This window comes from Sebastes fasciatus, chromosome 11 (assembly GCF_043250625.1).
Source record: "Sebastes fasciatus isolate fSebFas1 chromosome 11, fSebFas1.pri, whole genome shotgun sequence".
Taxonomy (NCBI): Eukaryota; Metazoa; Chordata; class Actinopteri; order Perciformes; family Sebastidae; genus Sebastes; species Sebastes fasciatus.
The window spans coordinates 19283302-19302903 of NC_133805.1; the positions used below are offsets into that span (position 1 = coordinate 19283302).

Here is a 19602-nt window from a genome sequence, read left to right on the forward strand (position 1 = left end):
TTATATGTTTTTATATGTGCTCTGCACATAATAGATCAAAACAGTACATATAGGAATATTATTGTGCTTCTGTTAGTATTTGTTTGAATATGCACACAATATATGGAGTATTTTATACATACAGTATATAATGAAATGCATGTGTGTGTATTTAAAATGAAGCATGAGCTCACAGCCATTTGTTACTCACAGTATAACCCAGTTACAACGAGCTGCAGCGCTGAGCCTTTTCAAAACAAAACTGAAAGCTTCAACAAATGTTATGCCGCTCGCGTGTCACCGTTGATGAATCATTTTGCCGGGACAGACAGATGTTGTTCCATGGGTTTCGTCCCATCCGGCAAAGGCAGAAGAATCTTTTCCTCGGTCTCCCGGAGTGCTGGAGGCTCCCTAAATAGACCTAGCGCAAGGGTGTGTGGAATGGGACCGCACAGGGTGATGGGTAATGGAGTCATTAATAACGCAGACCTCCCTTAAGATGCTCAGATGTTTGTTAGCAAGAGCCACGAGGGAGCGAGGAAAAATAGGATGCAATTTGATACAATGAAAAAGAGCATGTGTAAGCTTTTGATGATGATGATGGCGTTTATGCCGTCATAGGTCTTGTCTGAAGGGTTAATTGTGTTCACATTAAGTATTTTAGATAGATAATGAAAGGACAACGAAGCCATTTCCTCATACAGTTTTTAATATTTCCATCACATGTGCAACACAAAAAAACGAGGTCTGCCAAATACAGAACTCCATATTTTGTACAATACATTTTAATAACATCGGAGATAACTGTCCTTTTGCTGCAGGAGATGGTGATTTCCTGTAAACTGTGTACGAACAATTCTCAATCAAAATGTCAAAACATTAAAGTTTTATACAAAAGTGCATCTCAGGTTCAATGAATGCAAAACATTTACAGAACATAATGGTTTTTAAAGTTTTCGTTATGACGCCACAGTGGCTTCCAGCTTGAGCAACGGGACACTGCAAAAGAAACAAGAGGGGTAGTTGGGCACTCTCCAGGAGAGCCAGGGACGGAGTTTTGTAACTACGTTATATCCCCAAAACAGACTGCAATTATGTTCAGTCTTCATGACCCCAAATCCAAATGGATTTACTCCCCCCCCCCCACTGCGAAAAAATATGTATAGATAACAAAACATAAAGAAAAAATTCCAGTAATCTCCAGGCTTCAACGAGCAGTAAACATTGACAACAGAAATGTACAGGTTGAGTCAGTGGGCTGGAGATTTCCCCCATGCTCTGAGAGCCACATGGGAGCTTCACGCCTCTGTTCACGAGCCAACCAGAGGAACTAGCCTTTTCCAAATCTGTGTCACTGCGTTTGCATATATCAGCATCCTGTCCTGTTTTTCTGTTCTCCGTGTTGTTTTTTCTCTTTTTTTTTTTTCTCATCTGAACTCAGGCAGCGCAGATTAGTCGCACCGCCGTTCTCAGCTGGTCCTCTGGCAGCCATGTTACGACGGACACACAGACAAGATCTCAGTCTATGCTGGTGAATCAAGCTTTTCCTACCCCATAATGATTGACCATGTTAGGATACAGAGTGACATACTGCGCAGTAGGAGTGGCGCTGATGAAAAGAGTCCTCCTGACAACACTTGCCGCTTCCTACAGCTTCCTCCGCTCTCAGCGGCACCCTGTTTCCCCTTTTGCACAACTGGTTGAGTCCCATCTGGTCTGATTGACAATGTCATTGATATTTTTTTTCCCCCTCTATCTCTTTTTTTGGACAAACATTTTGAACTGTACATTGGCAAATACTGTATAAGATTGCAATATAGCTGTAGTTAAGCAACACATGAAGAATTCTATGTACAAACAAGTTTTCTTTATTTTTGAAATAACGGAGAGGGTTCTTTTATGTTCTTTCCCCCCTCTTTCTTTTATTTTCTTTGCTTTTCTTTTTTCTTGCTGTGGCAGGGTTCCTTGTGGTGAAACTGAATCGAAAGTTCAGTGCAAAGACGAGTCAGTGGGAAACTGCACTGATGGTAATTGGCGGTCAGACATTATTCTCTGCGTCATGTGATCCTTGTTCTCGGCCACGGCGCTGATCTTTGCCATGTTAGCTGCTGTGCTGAGTCAACGCGTGGTTCTGCAAGGACACAAAAGGAAACGGGGGAGACATTATGATCACATACAACAAATGTGTCTTTCATTTTCCTGTCCCTTTCATTAAAAGGACATCGGGGGCATTATTCATCTTCCATACCAAGGACACTAATGCTCTACACCTTGAGATTTATTTTGAATGTTATGATTGACAAGCAATTCTGATTATTTTGACATTAATAGGCTGTCATTATTCAGATCCAATTAACTTGCGCAGGAGTCAAACCTGTGTGGATCAATAGCAGCTGGTTTTAGGATTAAGCATAGTTAAGTCGTAGTCTAACACAAAGGCACTGACAGATAACATCTCGTTTCTCCCGATCAAAGACTGTGTGCATGGAAACAAATCCATAACAAGCCACTAGCACACCTGATGGAATATCACCCGTGTTTTTCCAGCGCCTACATGTATTGAATATGCTGCAAATGTACTGTACAAAAATTGTTCAGGTGAGGCCGCTGGCGATCCGATCCTCCACACTTCTGTAAATACGTAACGGTGCACAATTCACTATGACAGGATAACAAGCTGACAATATCACTCTGTTTTGCTGCATCTCCCAAATTTATGCGGGCACACACACACACACAGGCCGTTGAGAGTGGTTGTAGTGGGGCAGCTGTGCCAGGTTCTTTAAAGGGAGTGTGGACCAGGGGGTGTGTAACTGGTGTCCCTGGTGGGCTGAATCCAGGTCATCTTTTGAAGTGACTGCTAATCCTTTTAATGCAAACTACATGCCCCACTTGCTGCGCTCTGTTTAAAACACGGCCTTGGACTCTCTAAACTGGCATGGACTAGACACACCTGTCACAGAGTCATCAGCACGCATGCATGCACAAATACACCTCGGTGCACGCATACATTTTGTTCTGCGCAGAACTAAGGATGTGAAATGAAATTTTTGGCGGCGAGGAAGAGACGATCTGAAATGATTACTGCAGCCTCGGTGAGAAGGTTTACCAAAGCAGTCACCTTCAATCCTGGTGGTGCAGAATCCCTCGGGCAGTATGCTAGGAGACGACTATTAGCCCCCCTTGCATTCATTCCTTCCCTCTTTACCCTTTCAGCTGCCGCCATATAAAGCATTTAAACACCTCGACAGCTTTCCTTTCAGCTAGGGCGATTACTTCCCGACAGGTGGGGTAATAAGCTGTTTGACGGGGAGCAGGAGTGTGACCCCTGTAAGGGTTAGCGTGGCTCGCCTGGGCCCTGCTCTCCCTTTTTTAAAGAGGCGGCCCCGGACAGCTCCTCTGCTTCCCTCTCTCCTCTCTTGCTGAAATAAAGCTCCTTTAAGTGAGTCTGGGAGGAGACTCCCTACGGGACGCTCTCTCTCTCTCTCTCTCTCTCGCCCCACCTCACCTCCTCCTCCCCCTCCTCACACTCCACCAACCCCCTACCCCCCGGTGAAGACATCCTTGGCGTTGCTGAGGAGGGACAGGAGCACGGCAACCTTATTAATGAATGCGGCCCATTACCCGTCAGCCTGGCTCCTCGGCGACTCCCAGAAGCCCCTGCAGTACGTGACTTCAAATGGCAGGATATTGACACGAGGAGAGCAAAGCGGCTAGGACTGAGTGTGTGTGTGCCCATGTGTGTGTGTGTGTGTGTGTGTGGAAGAGAGAGAAACAGAGAGAGAAAAAAAATTGTGCTCAACTGAGTGTGCATGCCTTTGTGTGAGTGTGCCAGTGCGTCTAGGTGTGTGTGTGTGTGTGTGTGGACCCCAAAGGAACGTAGCTCCTTGGATATAATGTAGGGCTCGTAACAGCTATTAGAGGGGAAAATAACCCCTCTGGGGAATGGCTCCCCCCTCCGCATGTCCCAGCTCTGTCTGACACACACTGCATTCTACCTTTTCCTTAAACATGCCAGGAGTTTTCTCACTGAGGGCTTTCTCAAGGACGGTGTTAAACGACTTCAGTGGCTGTGGCAGCCATGCAGACTAAAGGGAAATGGAGGAAAAAAAAAAAACCTTAAAAGAAAATGAAACTGATACCTTTATCTCTGTGGATACTGAACTCCGCAGAGTAGCTATAAACTGTTCTGTGTATGAGTATGGAAGGTGGGAGGGAGGGAAAATTCACTTTCCAATCTTCATCCTTGTCGAGTTCTTCAAGTGCCTCTGCACCGCCGCTGTACAAGTTAAATACTTACAGTACCCAACCACAAATGTCAAATTAGTTATGAGACACGTCTTGTAAGAAAATGACCAAAATGTCCACTGCCCCAGCAAAGGAGGATGTCACTAATGGTGTCACCCCAGAATCACGGCAATTTAGGATTAGATGCCCTCCATTAAGCCTTTTAGCTCTCATCCCTCCTTCAATGCCACCTTATTCCCCCTGAAACTCTGCCATTCCTCTTATCATCCATTTCCTTCCCTTCTATCCAACCCTTAATCTCCTCCTCGATCCTTTCAACCACCTGCTGGCCACACAGGCCTGCTGCAGGGCCCAGTTACCAGCAGTGTTCAGGTAAACCATAGCAGTCAATTCTCCACTAAATTAAATTTTGCTCTGATCAATAATGCGCACCCGCCTCTCCCTTATGAAGGCTGGCTGCATTGGCTCGGAGCGAGCCCTCTTCCTCCTCTCCTATTCTCTGTGCCACCGTTAAAACCACCACTTTCATCTGATTACATCACCCCACTGCAACGCCCTCAGGGGTAGTGGGAGAGGAGGGGGAACATCCGGCAGGGGTCTTGTGTACCCATGCAAACAGGTGCAACACGTCTTAGGAATTTAACACTGCTGCAGAGAGGGAGTGGGTGAGAAAAAAAAATGGAGAACGATTGGTGAGAGAGAGAGCAATAGGCTGGGGAGTTGATTTATTAACTAATCATTCTTTATGTCGTTCCCCATTGCTCTGGTCTCCATCGATAGCACCCGGTCTCCAGTGAGGCAACAGAGGTGCATCTCTTACATCAGCTCTGCAAAAGGAAGTCCAGCGGACTAGCAGACACTTTCTCTCTTTCATCTGATCTCGCCGTATTAAAAGACAATCTTCACATTGTCCAACATCACAGAGAGGAGATGTAAAGCTTAATCGCAGCGCTAACAATGTTTGATTAGCATAATGTTAATACCTGCAGAGCACATGTTAAGCAGCCTACATTGTGTGTGCTCTCCTACCTGGTGTTATCCAGCGTGTAGCATTAAAGCCAGGCTTTATCGAGTGGTTAGAGAGCTGAGCGAGCAGTAACGACTTTTTAAGCCACGGTCTTTTCAAGGCTTCGCTAACAAACAAAGCACTTTACACAAGTGTAGAGCTGACCACTGAACTGAACAGAATTTGTCGCATTATGTATCCCTCAAATTGGAAGTGCTGTATCTTTAAATTATAGCAATTTATTGGGAATTATATATCATATATATTGCATAGAAATGTTACCAAAATTAAAGTTTGTGCATGAACTAACCTTTAATAAAAGCATGAATAAATGCTTTAATGTTTACAAGACTAATACAGTTGAAATTGCTGTAATACATAGTTTTAATAAGTTCTTTGTATGTCAGAATAAGGGTTATTATAGTGAACTAAAACTGAATCTATAATGAAAATAAGCAAACATATTGTTAGTATACTGAAACTAAATAAATACTAAATCCTTAAAGAAAAACTAAAAGTAAACTGAAACGATATTGCCTTGTTAAAAATATAATAAAAATGAAAGTAAATTAATTTCAGTTTTAGTGTTTTAGCATTAATAATATATATAAAAAAAGGAGACATTGAGGGAGATGAAGCTATGTTGCAATCTCTTCACATCTGACACTAAAGTAGCGCGAAGATTAAACCTTAAACATTATGGCCATTCCTACACAGTTCTCTACAACCTGCTGAGATATTAAAGCTGACTTTAACAAAAACAAACTAAATATATAAAAACTAAACCTTTCTGAAAAAAGGAAACTAAAACTAGCAAACGCACTCTGAAAACTGTCCAAAATAAACTAAAATTAAATCAAAAAGTCAAAACTAAAATAAAATAAAATTAATTGAAAATTCAAAACTATTATAACCTTGGTCAGTATTTCCAACGCGTTCTCATTTACAACTCAACACATACATCGTCTCAACCACATTCCTCTTCTGTTTTAATCTTGTACATGTTGAATTTTGCACATCTACATTTGCACATTTACCAGCTCAATTAATTCTTATTTAAAAACAAAACAATGTTACTTGCACTCTTTGCTAATGTATATAGTAAATTATTCTATATTTAGATTTTACATTTTTTGTTTTGTTAGTAGTCGGGTATATTTATAGTGTAATCCAATTTTCTTTATATTGTGTATTGTATGGATATATTTCTCTAGTATTGAAATGTACATTTTATTTACTGTTCCGGTGCATTGCTTGGTTAACCTGCTGCTGTCACACTAGAATTTACCAATTTGGGATCAATAAAGTACATCTATCTATCTATATATCTATACGGACGCTTGGTCAGGACTCCTTGGCGTCACTTAGGTAAGTAAGTTGTTAACTACGCTATGTAAGTTGACTTACGTACATAACTTAAAATAAGTCAGTTGAGATTTGGTGTCACACAGGACACAAACAGTAGTCTCCTGGGTGAAAGTCCTGTATTTGTTTGACCCATCCGTTCACCCCGACCCGCTCCATATGCGTGTTGCAGTGGAAGCGTTTACATTGGAGTTAGTTGAAAGCCTGGTGCGTCTCATAAAGACACTGAATGGTGCCTTGCGACGGTATTTGACGACCTGGGAATGAGACCGGGCTGGCATTCTGGTTTAACGTAAAATAATAAAAGAAAAAAAATCAAACAAACAAACCTCAATTATTATTGATCTATAATTAGGTTATTTTTCTTAATGCGTACAGGGTATAAAAAGGTATAAAAAGCCAGACAGGAAGAGCTGCAACTATAGAACAGATTATTAGGTTGGGGGTATTCTCTGAGAATATTGTAATTGTACATTTCTGACAAAAAGAAAACTTATAACAAAATGTAAAAAAAAATAACTTCCATCTTCCATCAGTTAATGATTATTTAAAGACTCAAGACATTTATTTGACGTGCTAGTATAACAGTCAAGCACAGATTTGCTAATGTGAGTCAAGTTAGTCTTAGTTACAGTAAAAAATACTCATTAAAGAAACTGTATTTAATTAGAAGAGTTCATTTTAACCCCTGCAGCTAAAGTGTCTTATTTAGTTTATCTATAATCAAAAATTTGAAGGAACAGTCAAAAGTGTAAACATCCCCCTCTAAGCTCTGATTAAAAGTCTTATCAGTCTGTGGCGAGCTCCTCTCTTACCCTGCATAGCTGCATCTGGAGCACGGGGAGCGTGCACAAAACCACTGAGACCTGTGCACACCCGTAGTCATCACTCAGGAATTTAATTAACGCATAAGAGAACGTCATCAAATGAGACTAAAACAAAGAACCTGTGGTCTTTCTTTGAGGCACCAAACTGCAGGGCGACTGGGTTGGATATTTGAGCTAATTTATGTTTGTGTACGATGATCGAAAGATAAACAATGGACAGTAATGACCCCATTGTGTTGGGTAATTTTGTGAAAGTTCTGCCACCGTGTAAAGTGTTTTCTTATCGCTCAAAACTGCTGTGGAGAAAGACGAGAGTGCTGCATTCTACCTTGATCTTTAATGGTGTGTTGAACTCGGTCCAGTATTGACTCAGTTCTCCCTTTGTGCATTCCCTACTGTTGACCAGTCCACCGAGGGAGTAATCCTTTCCTGCTCTGACCTCAGGCCAAGCTTACTGCCGGCTAGTTTAGCCAATGAAGAACACAATCAAATAAATAAATAATACAGCAGTTGGCATTCTCCACAGTCATCACTTATCAGGCCGTAGGGAGCGTTGACCCCAAACACTGTTGTGCCACAACCGGCCCGGTCTCCTTGGTAACAGACTGTCTTGTTTGAAGTGAGGTGCCCGGGGAGTCGTGGTCATACAGTAACAGCACCGGGGCGCGGGTGGAGTTGACAACAGCGATGGATTTCAATGTCTTCCATGTGTGTCATTTTGCGTCTGCTCATATTCGCGCTGAACGCTTGTAAGAATATATAATAATGCTTTGAAATGCTTTGATTAGATGTCTAACTACCCCGACCAAATGCTTCTGAGGTGTAACCGGAGATGACGGACCACCCTTTTTGTGGGCTGGTGCTTTGTAGCTCCAAATGATACTCATTACCCTGTCTAAGTAGACAAGTGAATGGTACTAGAAACACACTATGCAGTGATCCCGCTGTTTGACTGAGGTAGCAAAACAACTGCACAACTGCTGTGTTATTATGGGGCCTCATTAAGTGAGGAGAGAGTGGGAGACGGGGAGAGGGAGAGAGGGAAAGCAATAGAGAGAGGGCCGGCGAGAGGGAGAGGGGAAAAAAAAACACAAGAGAGCGATACAAACTGTATTCTGAGGTGATAGCAACACACAGATGCCTTTCCAGCCAAAATGAAGACTATGACTAAAGAACCCAATTAAGGGCTTTCTTAGGGGAGCCATCTTGGGAGGGGGATGGGTCTTCCTGGGACATGAGCCCTGGGCTACATCCTCTAATTAGACAGAGCGAGGGGGGAGGATCTCTGCCTGTCACTGGGAGGGAGATGGGGTCCATGGGGTTCCACATGTCAGTCCCAGAAACAAAACACAATTACTCTCACATTTAACCACTTCAGTCGGGGACAGACTTTGACTAGGGATGCTACAGAGCGTCTGCCCCCCCCCCCCCTCCCTCCCTCTCTCCCGTGCTGCTAGATATGCCACTTCACAAATGCGGAGATTTTTGAGGACTAAATTTCCTCCCGCATTTCCACGCTTCAACGGGAAGGCGAGAGTCAATGTGCACGCTCATGTTTTCCCACCGAAATGGAGGAGCGAATCGGAAAATGAGCTTTTAATTGACCAGTGTCGTTGAACATCCTTTTCCTAAAAGCTGAAGAGTTAAATTACTTTGTTAGCGCGATGTGCGAATATGAATTCGAGAGGGAGTAATTGTTGTAATGCTGTTTATTTTGGCCTCTGCCGCATTTTGTTAACATCAACAGCATAATAGACACTTGAAAAATCAAATCACTGCAGGCGCGGCAAATTAAAGCTGTGGTGAATTTCCTGAGAAGCGCTTAAAACGTATCAAAGTTGTTGAAAAAGTCAACTAAGAAAAGTAAAAGGAGACGTGTTTGAGGGAGAGATCCGGTGATGGATTCTAGCACAGTACACCAAGCGTCTCCTCTTTGTTTGGATTTAACTTTCCCCAGTGGTGCAACACAGGAAAAAGAAAGAAAAAAAAGAACAGCTCAAAGGCTTCTGGGAGTTTTTGTCATGTCTCCCTCCAGACAATGTGTTTGCATGCACATATCAGACCCTGGGAGAGACAGACACAAAGACAAATACATAGAGCACGCACACAGATGTATACACACACTGAGAAAGAGAATATCCTCCCAGGATCATTAGGTCTGTCATGCTGTCTAATTCTGATCCACCTACAAAACTAGAACACCACTATTGTGATACATCACTAGTCATCTAAGGGTGTTTATGTCCCCATTTACAGTGTGTGTACAGTGTTGTACATAATTATAAATAAGCTTAAATATTAATGATGGCGCCTCACAAGCAGCTCGGTTTTTTTTTCTTCCCCTAATTCATTGTTCTTTTATTTTGTAGTGCAACTTTTTTGAAATGGTGACAGAATTCTGAGCACCTGGGGTGATGAAGAAGAAAACAAGTTGTCATATAAAAGGAAAAAAAAAAAATATATACAACTTTCAAAAGCGTGAAGAGCTGTCACACTTGGCAGATCAAGATATTCTGAGAAAATGGGGTGTTTGAGAGCCGCTCGGGGACAAACACGCGAAGCTTTTCGCTTTTTGTGCGACACTTTTGGGACGCGGGGCAGTTGGGGCGTTTTTGGGGGCATATTTTAAAATTCATAAAAAATAAAAGGAGGAAAAACTTCTGGGGAATTAAGTCTCTGTGCTTCATGCTGACGAGTGCCATTCTTAAGAAGAAAGGCCTAAAATGTTGTTTTGAAGAGCCATCATTCATAGAATCAACTTTAGCTATTCCATGCATTATAATATCATAAAAATGCAGCACACTGCGTACACACTTTGGATGCATTTAACCCATTTCATGCACTTGTTTCCTCTTTTCTCTGCGAGTGTCCATCTCTAATTTTTTCTCCCTATTTTCCGTCTTACGGTCCGTTATGACATGCATAGCTGTTTACACCTGGTGACCGTGAAGCCTATAAATATGCTTAATTAAAACAGTGGAATTGGTCACAGCTTGGCAATAATGGCTATCACACGGGGAGAGGAGAATCTCATTTGTGTGGGGAAGTAGAACATGATGCAGATGTGCTCTTGTCACTTTCAGCACTCATTAAGGCCAGGGAGCTTTGGATTGTCTTTGAAGGAATCTTTTTAAAAGACACTCCAATTAAGGTGCGTGTCCTGCGGGCGTCTGAGGAGAGGGAGAAGTAATACGGCACATCCCCAGTCCTTCCACTCCTCCTCGAGCCGATCGCGGCACGACTTAACACATGACTTACAATCTCGTGTCACTTCCAAAGCAATGATAATGAAATTGGAGGACGGAGGGGAAAAAAAAAAAAAGACAGCCCAGCTTAAAAGGACCGAGGGAATCTCACGCAGAAAATGTCATCTTGACTGTTGTGTAACTTCAATCTCATTGTCTTTGGAGAAACTGGAATCACTGGGAGAGAAGCCGCCGACTGCAGCCCTCCAGTACGCCGCCGCCGCCGCATTGCTGGAGGAGCTGAACTTGTGTGTTTCTTCACAAATGAACTGCACTCAGAGAAATGTCAGATTTAAGCTGTGGCTAATACTGCACATCCATCAGTTAATGAATCTGGCTAATTAATCCAGCCTAGCAGCATTGTCTGTAGCTCGGTTTCCTCTCGCATTGTGTAAAGCTACAGTATCTGAAGCCAACGCAGAGGGAAAAGGAAGTTTATTATCAAGTTTCACATTGCAACGTGGCCTTTGCTAGAACCCAGGGACGTTTTTTTTCTTCTCATAAGGGGGACAGCTGCTTTTAATTTTCTTCTATTTCAATTTTAAACTATCTTATTTTGGGAGAGAGGATGTAGTGAAGCCATGCCTCCTAGTTGCTCAAGGGGTGGGCAGTAGTTGAGGGTCAGAGAGAGCGCTGCACAGCCAGCCCGCTTGCCCTCCCCATCAGCACCTCATGAAATATCTAGACTTTGCTCCATATTTTAATGGGGTGAGGGAGAGCGATGCGCAGGGTGGAGGCTGCGTGTGATGGTGGAGGGGAGTCCTCTGGAGAGTTTTGAGGGGAATGGTGGTCTATGCATCTCAGTGCTTATTTTTTTTGTCTGTGAAAGAAAGAGGAAAGAGGGATAGAGAGAGAGAGAGAGGGAGAGCAAGAGAGATTATTCTCCTTTGGAATCTGGATTCTGGGGCACACAGGCCCAGGAGTCAGTCAATCTGGCCAGTCTGAGGGGGGCGGCTGGGCGGGGGGTCCTAGGAGGGCTGATTAGACGGATGCTCTCCCATCATCCATCTCGACAGGCTGGCGAAAATTGGCTAGCCCCTCGCAGGGTAGAGTTCACGGGGGGAGGCGGTGGGGGAGGATGTGGAGCGGTGCGCTGGATACCTGTCACAGCCTTTGGTCTGTTTCAGGATCTCAGCAGCAAATTAATAAAATATCGTTCCTGCTTCCCTTTACCTGCCGTGGCAGCTCTCCCTCTCGCCGCTCCTTCTCCCAGCTTGCACTGGCCCTTTGACCCCTCCGACTACTGTGAGAGATGAGGAGCCCAGGCAGCCTGTGAGTGGGCCAGAGTGTCAGGGAGAAATAGGGAGAAACTCCAAACTCAAGACCTGGCAAAGAGAGAGAGCCTCCACTTCTCTCGCTGCTGGAAGACAGCTCCACTTCAGACAGACTGACAAACGACTGCCCCGTGTCAGTGAGACATTTTGAAGTGTGATGCATGGGAAATGGCAACCGCAAACAAACAACAACTAAACACAAGACTCCAACCTGCACTGTTTGTTGAAGGCTTTAACTATAGACAGTGAAAAATCTAACATCCAACCAAGTTCAGGAGTTGCATCTTTAAGATGAAGAAGGAAAGAAGAAAGTTGGTCACAGTATAAATAAACTGACGTTGTGTATTTTGCTGTATGAAACAGCACGTATGCACGCATCTATATGAGCCACATATGTGTTTGAGAGAGTGTGAGCATGCACTCACATGGGACTGCTTTTAGAGCGTGGCACAGGTTGAGCGTAATGATCGTCTTATCCCCCAAGCTCATTCCTGCTCTCCTTTCATAACCCCCCGTTTCACAACAGAGTGCCATAGGTCTTTCATGTTCTACTCTTGTCTTTTCACACAGTGAGTGTAAAACAATATAATCATGCATGAAACAACACCTCCGGGAGGTGGAGATCACTTCATTCCCAAAAATGTCAAAAAAAAAAAAAAAAAGAGTAGGAAAACATCCCTAGGTTATTTGAGATTGTTTACAGATACCTGCAACAACCCTCGCTATATAGAGAACACTCACACCAATCAGAGAGGGAAATGTGATAAATAAGGAGGCCTTGGCATGAATGAAAAGACTCCATGTTGGCAGTTTGGTGGAGCACGAGGCTTGTTAAATAACCTTCTCCGTTGGTGGAGTTGCATGGAGGTGGATCAGGACTTGTTTTATTCATGGTTGCGGAGCTCAAATGACCAGCAGATAATGATCACATTCACCTTCCTCCTGGCAGACACACGCCTCTGTGTTTACAACCTGAATCTCAATATGAAAATCGTTGCCGATCAATGGGCGGCCAAGCCCTGGATGCTTCCTCTGGCTACCTGCTAATACATAGCGCTGCTAATCCAAGTTTCAGACACTTTTTATGATGTGGTCAGGAGCTTTTGGTTTTCTCTCCCCGCTTTAAGGCGAATTGAGACTAATTTCACTGATTGGATTTGAACGCGATTGTAAAAGACAACTCATATTTTAATGATTCAGTTTCAAAAAGGTAATAGAAAAAGATTCTGGATATGAGAAGTGTGCCATGTGTATGGTAGATAATCCCCCAAACAAAACAAAGCTGCTTGAAAACACCACCACAGTGAAATAATATAATAAGGTCTGTTTCATTTTTTCAGGTTCTCCAAGGACCGGAGAAAAAGATTGCTAGAAAATGGATTATCTCTCTAACGTTGCGAGTTCATAAGTCCAACAGCTAACTTTGTTGAAGGGCAGATACGGTCTCCCAGAGGACAAAGCTCATATTTAGCCATGAGGCCTCCTCTGTGATTAGGAGGGGAGATGCAGGCATATTGACTCAACTCTGTTTTTGCCTCGGCACTGTATGTAATTACCTCTTCAAAAACGAGCATTCCACTAATCCTCTAATTCCAGATATTTTAGTGCTCTGCTGGTCTAATAAGCAAATCAAATCATATCTGCACATCACAAATGAGTTCTGGAAACGGACTGAAATAATGCCTTCTGAGTCTCTCGTCCCAGCCGGGATGGAGGGGATAGCCGGAGAGCGGCGAGCGGTGTTTAGTGTTTGTTAAGCTGTCATGTGTGATTAGCGGTCGCAGCTTCTGCTGGTGGCCCTTTTTGCTATGCCAGCCCCGAGGCTCACCTGTAACTCTGTCTGGAAGAAGAACTTCTGTGGGCACTGCGAGCAGTCGTAGATCTTATCCTCCTGGCCGTGTGCAGAGAAGATGTGCTGCTGGAGCTTGTTGGCCTGGACGAATACTGCTCACATACAAGGAGAGGAGACACGGGGACAGAGGAGAAGACATTTATGACCGTTAGTGGAAGACTTTACTAGTGTTGGACAAAAAGTTTCACTGTACAACCCTGTCCTACAAAATCACATTCCCATAAAACTAAACTGCATTCTCAGTTACGTTTGGAGGGAAATGTATTTTGGGTTTCTACTAAAACATCTTTACATGCTTTAATGTTCAAAAAAACGCTTTACTTTTTTCATACCGGCTGTGCTGAAACACTCTGTTTGACCTCCTGCCCTCGCCCTCCCAAAAAGCCCAGTCTGCTCTGATTGGTCAACCGAACCCGCCCCAACTAGCTTTGTTTGAGGGCGTGTCAAACTAGCCACTAGGCAGGTAATATGCAAATGTGTTACTTGGTGACATCACCACGTTACAGAAGAAAAGGCAGTAACTCCCTTTGGTGTGTACTTTGGGCTTTGTAACTTTGCAGACCTTTTACATGCACTAAAGGAAAGGGAAAAAGCACAAATGCATAATAGGTCCTCTTTAAACAGTTTTAATCACATGATTAACGTTGTAAAGTGAAACAAAACAAAACAAAAACGCAACAAAACTACTTAGTTAGGTTTAGGCAACAAAACTACCGGATTATGCTTTGTAAAAAACAACATGGTAAGGCTTAAAATTATGACGTAATTGAACATGTACTTGGAAAGTCCAGTGTTTGTTTGACCCATCCACCACCCCTCCCATCCTCCCTTAGTGGACTTTCTCGCTTGTTTTACTCGTTATGAGACCAATAATGTTATTATTCTACATAACTTTCATTAAAGGTTGCTCGTTGTACTACGTCACTCTCTGCGGCCTTTAGCGCGTAATCCGCAACAAAATACTTTCCATCCAAACGTAATTGAGAATGCAGTTTAGTTTTATGGGAATGTAAGTTTTAGGAGAAAGGGCTGCACTGTAAGATGCCCCTACTCTTTGCAGCTCCTGTTGTTGACTGTGGTAAATTAGAGTAGAGCCTCGTTGCCTGCATTAAGGGAACAAAGGCAACATCCTAATTGCATCTGCCTGAATAAAAATTGAAGACAGACTATGTCAAATGGCAGGGAAAATTACTTAATTACAAACAAATGAATGCGCTATCAACAATACAAAAAAAAAACATTGTTATGAGCTATATAATTGAAAAAAAAAAAAAAGAACAATTTAGATGTTAACAGTGAAGCTAGAGTGGTCACATTCACGGCACTAGAGCTAGTGAATGCATAATGTTTTGGGAATAATGATGCTCTTTATTTAGCTCCGCTGTGGGGACAACAAGCCAGAAAATAAACAACCACAAAAAAACTGGCATGGCTTCAAGTGCAAAACATGGCCTCCATTAGTCTACGTCGCTAATTATATTGACAATATAAATATTCATGGTGTTGCGCTACTTATTCATGCAGACTCAAAGACTACATTCGCCATCATATAAACACACAACTCACTGGCACTTAAAACATATACTATACATTTGTGCTTTAATTAAGCCAAAGTCCACACTGGAAAAGCTAAGGGGGAGGCAATTGTGTGCGTCTTGAGAGTGTCTTGCAAGTGTGTGTGTGTGTGTGTGTGTGTCTGTGTGAGTGTGTCTGCATTCTCCAAGGAGCACTTCAAACATGCCGTTTGTTATCCCAGACCCTTGTGCTTTAAGGATGGCTGTCTAATCTCAAAGGTCTGGATGCTCTGGAAAAGTTAGCATGTGGGGGCTTCATTTGAATTTCTTACAGCTCAAAATAACTTTTCTTCTAATGCATGCACCGTGGGGGCCACAAGGAGAGGGAGGAGGAAAAAGAAAAAGCACAGCCACAAAAGGTGAGGTGTCTGTCGGAGATGGCTTTGGGGTCGCCGCAGCCCTGTGGCGGGGCTCTGCAACATTAACGTGTCCCAATTTGAGCTCACCTGGGAGAGCGGTTATTAATTATTGAGCTGCGTACGCTTGAGACGCACTCGGGCTTCATTGAATGTCACACTCCTGACCTGGGAAATAAAAAGTTTAGATTCAAAGCAGACACACTGCGGCGATGCTTTCAGACTGCTAATGCCTGGGTGACAGCTGTCTCTGGAACATGGCAGCGTGTTAACCAGGAAATGAACAAACCTCTGCTAATGAACAAACAACAACTCCATGGTCCATTTCTGAAACTAATGACCACAACAATATGAAGACAAACATAATTGCAGATAGATGGCTGGTTGTTACAGTCTGCTACAAAACAGCGCCGCTCAAGGTTAAGGCCTCTGCTATCATCCACATTTGTGCCTCTGTTACGCTCCAAAAACGGTGACAATTTTCTTTGTGGGGAATACATGCTCTGAAAGACAAAACGCGCTGATAAACAATTGCTTTTTTCTTCAGCTGCGTTTTGTCTGCATATACTGTACAGAAGCAGGTCACGGCAGCTGCAGGAAGCCTTCATTATGTCTTTGGCTAGCGCAGGAAAAAGTCAATACAGCAAAAATAAAAATGGATTCGAGACTTGGGGGGCCTTCAAATACTGTACAATAGGGCCAAACACAACTGAGATGTCAAGTTAGCTGATGCTCGCTGCTTATGTGCAGATCTGGTGCAGTTCCAGTAAGAGACACATTTAATCAGCAATGCATTTATCAATTTATAGCTCTGCGCTCATTCTTATGCAAGTGGATAATGACAGCTGATTTAAAGTGCCTAAAATGCACTAATGGCACTTACACGTCTCCTGTAACAATAAATACTAAATGGACTTTTGACATTTAAAAGGCAAAGATGTAAATGGAAGCGCAAGAACTTTGTAGCTAATTCATATAGTTCAGTTTTGACATTTTGGCAGGCTTGAGTTATATTCATGATTACTAATGGAAAGTGCAGCGTTTACTAATGTAAACTGTGGTAGCCATTTAATTACAGTTAAAAATGAAGACTCTTTGTCATCAAATTAGCATGCAACATGTAATAAAGGGATAAGCTGAAACGGGCAATGAGGGGACATTGTATTGGTATTTGGCAGCATGAGTCACATATGAAATGTGCCCATTGCAAGGAGACACAGTCTTCCAAGAGGGTTAAAATGAGGACACAGAGAAATGGGGAAAGAAATAATCCAAAACCACATCCAAACAGGATCAGTGGCTGGCCATTGTGTCTCTCCCTGCTGAGAATGAGAGAGAATAAGGGAGGGAGAGAGAGAACTTTGTGGAGTTTGTTGGCCGTGGAGCCAGAGCAGAGCGGAGCTGAGCAGAGCGCTGAGCCGGGTTGGGCGTCAGGGGTGTCAGGGCTGAGGGGGCTGAGGGGCCAAGGTCTCCTCGCTGTGGGGGATATTAAGCCCTCTGATTAGATCTCAGGGGCCGCCCATGGCAGACGTCTCCTTTACTACAGGCCCCAGCTCATCTTTATTTTGGCAGGGTGGTGCTCTCTGCAGGCTGCACTGCACCAATACTAAGCTGTTTGTGCAGGGAGGGAAAAAAAAATAAGTTTATCCGCCCCCCCCCCCCCCTTTCTCCTTTTCATTTATTTATTCGTCTAGCCTACATGTGTTCGTTTCTGCTTAATCCAAGAGTTCACAACGCCGAGGCTGATCCAAGTGTTCTGAGGCAACACAAACAAGTCGGCTGTGTGAGTTGATTCGCAGCTATAAGCTGATAACTACTAATTTTGAGTTAAAGCTAAGCCTATGTTTTTTTCTGGATGTAAGATGTCATAATTCTAACATCACGTGCCAGCAGAACATGGGCAGCAACTAAACAAAAAGCCAATTAAACTACTGTATTTGTCAGACTCTTGCGGATTTGCATCCTGTAGTTTTTCAAGTTTGTGCTTCACGCTGTGACATAAGTAAAAGAAAAGCGCACACACACACATACACACACGTACGACTTTCATCAGGCACACTTTCTTCTGTTTTGTTTGTCTTAAGCACATATTCCCAATCACAATTTCCACACCAGCCCTCACTACCGCTCCTAAGGGTGCAGGCAGACACTTCTAGCTGCAGGCTCCCCCACTTCTGAAACCTGTCAAATCTGTCCTGGGAGAGTCAGCCTCCCTCTCATCATCCAGGGGCTTATGGACCTCTCTCCATTTACCCTCCCTCCCCTACACAGTTCTCTTTTCCTCCTTCTCTTCCCCCCTTTCATCTCACATCCAAACTTGCCAGTTGCAACCTCCTCAGCTTCCTCCAAGTTTTGTCTCCTTTTCTCCTCTATTTTGTCTCCCCCTCATCTGCCGTCTACGACTTACTTTTCCGCACTCTTTCCTCTGGTCTGTTTCGTGGAATGGTTTGTCCTCTCTCCGTTCCCTTCGGTGCAGATTGAGGATAATCAGGTAAGTCAAAGTATGACAATCACTCCCTGCCTCCCACCGAGTTTTTGGGTCACGGGGGGGTAGATCAAACTAAAACACGGGCATCGAGTGGGGATGATCTTTTGAACAAAGAGTAACCTTGTAAATCGAGAGAGCTCAATGACCCAGCCACTATTACTGGCACCACCTAGTTGGATCAAAGTTTTGCTTTTATGTTCAGACTCATTACGTCCGTAACAGGCATCCTTTTAATCTGTAAAAAAACTTTTTGGAATAGTCTAGCAATGATCTATCAACAATTTCTCATCCACACTGGATTAGGGCTGCAACTATAGCGATTATTTCCATTGTCGATCATTCTGTGAATTATTTTCTTTATTAATTGATTAGTTGTTTGGTCTATAAAATGTCAGAAAATGGTGAAAAATGTCTATCCGGGTTTCTGAAAGCCCAAGATGACGTCCTCAAATGTCTTGTTTTGTCCACAACTCAAAGATATTCAGTTTACTGTCATAGAGGAGTAAAGAAACCAGAAAATATTCACATTTAAGAAGCCGGAATCAGAGAATTTTGACTTTTTTTTCTTAAAAAAATGACTCAAACTGATTAATCAATTATCAACATAGTTCGCGATTAATTTAACACTGAACAACTAATCGATTAATCGCCGTAGCTCTACACGGAATAAACAAAACTGAAACCGCATAGTGAATTATAAAAAACAAAATTATTACAGTAGTATTTACAACTTGTATTTCATACTTTAGACCTCTACCCTGCTACATTTTATTGTACTAAATATTGTACTTTTTTTCTCCCCTACAATAACTGGTATGATTAAACATCCAAAGTAGAATATGATGCATTGTTATGGATTAAACTACCAAACAGTATATAAAGTACATAAAATTAGCTCAACTTTGAACAAGCTACAACATAAAAGCGCTGCTTATGTGTTAATGCATAACAATACAGTACAGTATATATATATATATATATATGGGGAGTAATTCTGTGTAAAGATTAGTTTTATTTGTATATTTTTTAGAGCTGCAATGATTAATCGATTAGTTGTCAACTATTAAATGAATTCGCAACTATTTTGATAATAGATTAATCGGTTTGAGTAAATTTTACGAAAAGAAAAGAGAAAAATTCTCTGATTCCAGCTTCTTAAATGTGAATATTTTCTGGTTTCTTTACTCCTCTATGACAGTAAACTGAATATTTTTGAGTTGTGGACAAAACAAGACATTTGAGGACGTCAGCTTTGGCTTTGGGAAACACTGATCGACATTTTTCACCATTTTCTGACATTTCAACTAATCGATTAATTGAGAAAATAATCAACAGATTAATCGACAATGAAAATGATCGCTAGTTGCAGCCTTAATATATTTTTATAC

The 19602-nt window shown here is 42.7% G+C and overlaps 1 protein-coding gene across 15 annotated transcripts in view; it reads right to left on the reverse strand.

The window, feature by feature from the left end:
• Positions 1-670: 670 nt before the first annotated feature.
• Positions 671-19602, reverse strand: part of LOC141777262 (zinc finger protein 521-like) — a 102871-nt gene continuing 83939 nt past the window's right edge. For all 15 annotated transcript variants that reach the window (XM_074651377.1, XM_074651375.1, XM_074651373.1 and 12 more), the window contains 2 exons: positions 13773-13888; positions 671-2110 (listed from right to left, as the gene is read on the reverse strand). In XM_074651377.1, the coding sequence (XP_074507478.1) occupies positions 2081-2110; positions 13773-13888 (146 nt within the window). In that variant the 3' untranslated portion in view covers positions 671-2080. The remainder of the gene's footprint in view (positions 2111-13772; positions 13889-19602) is intronic.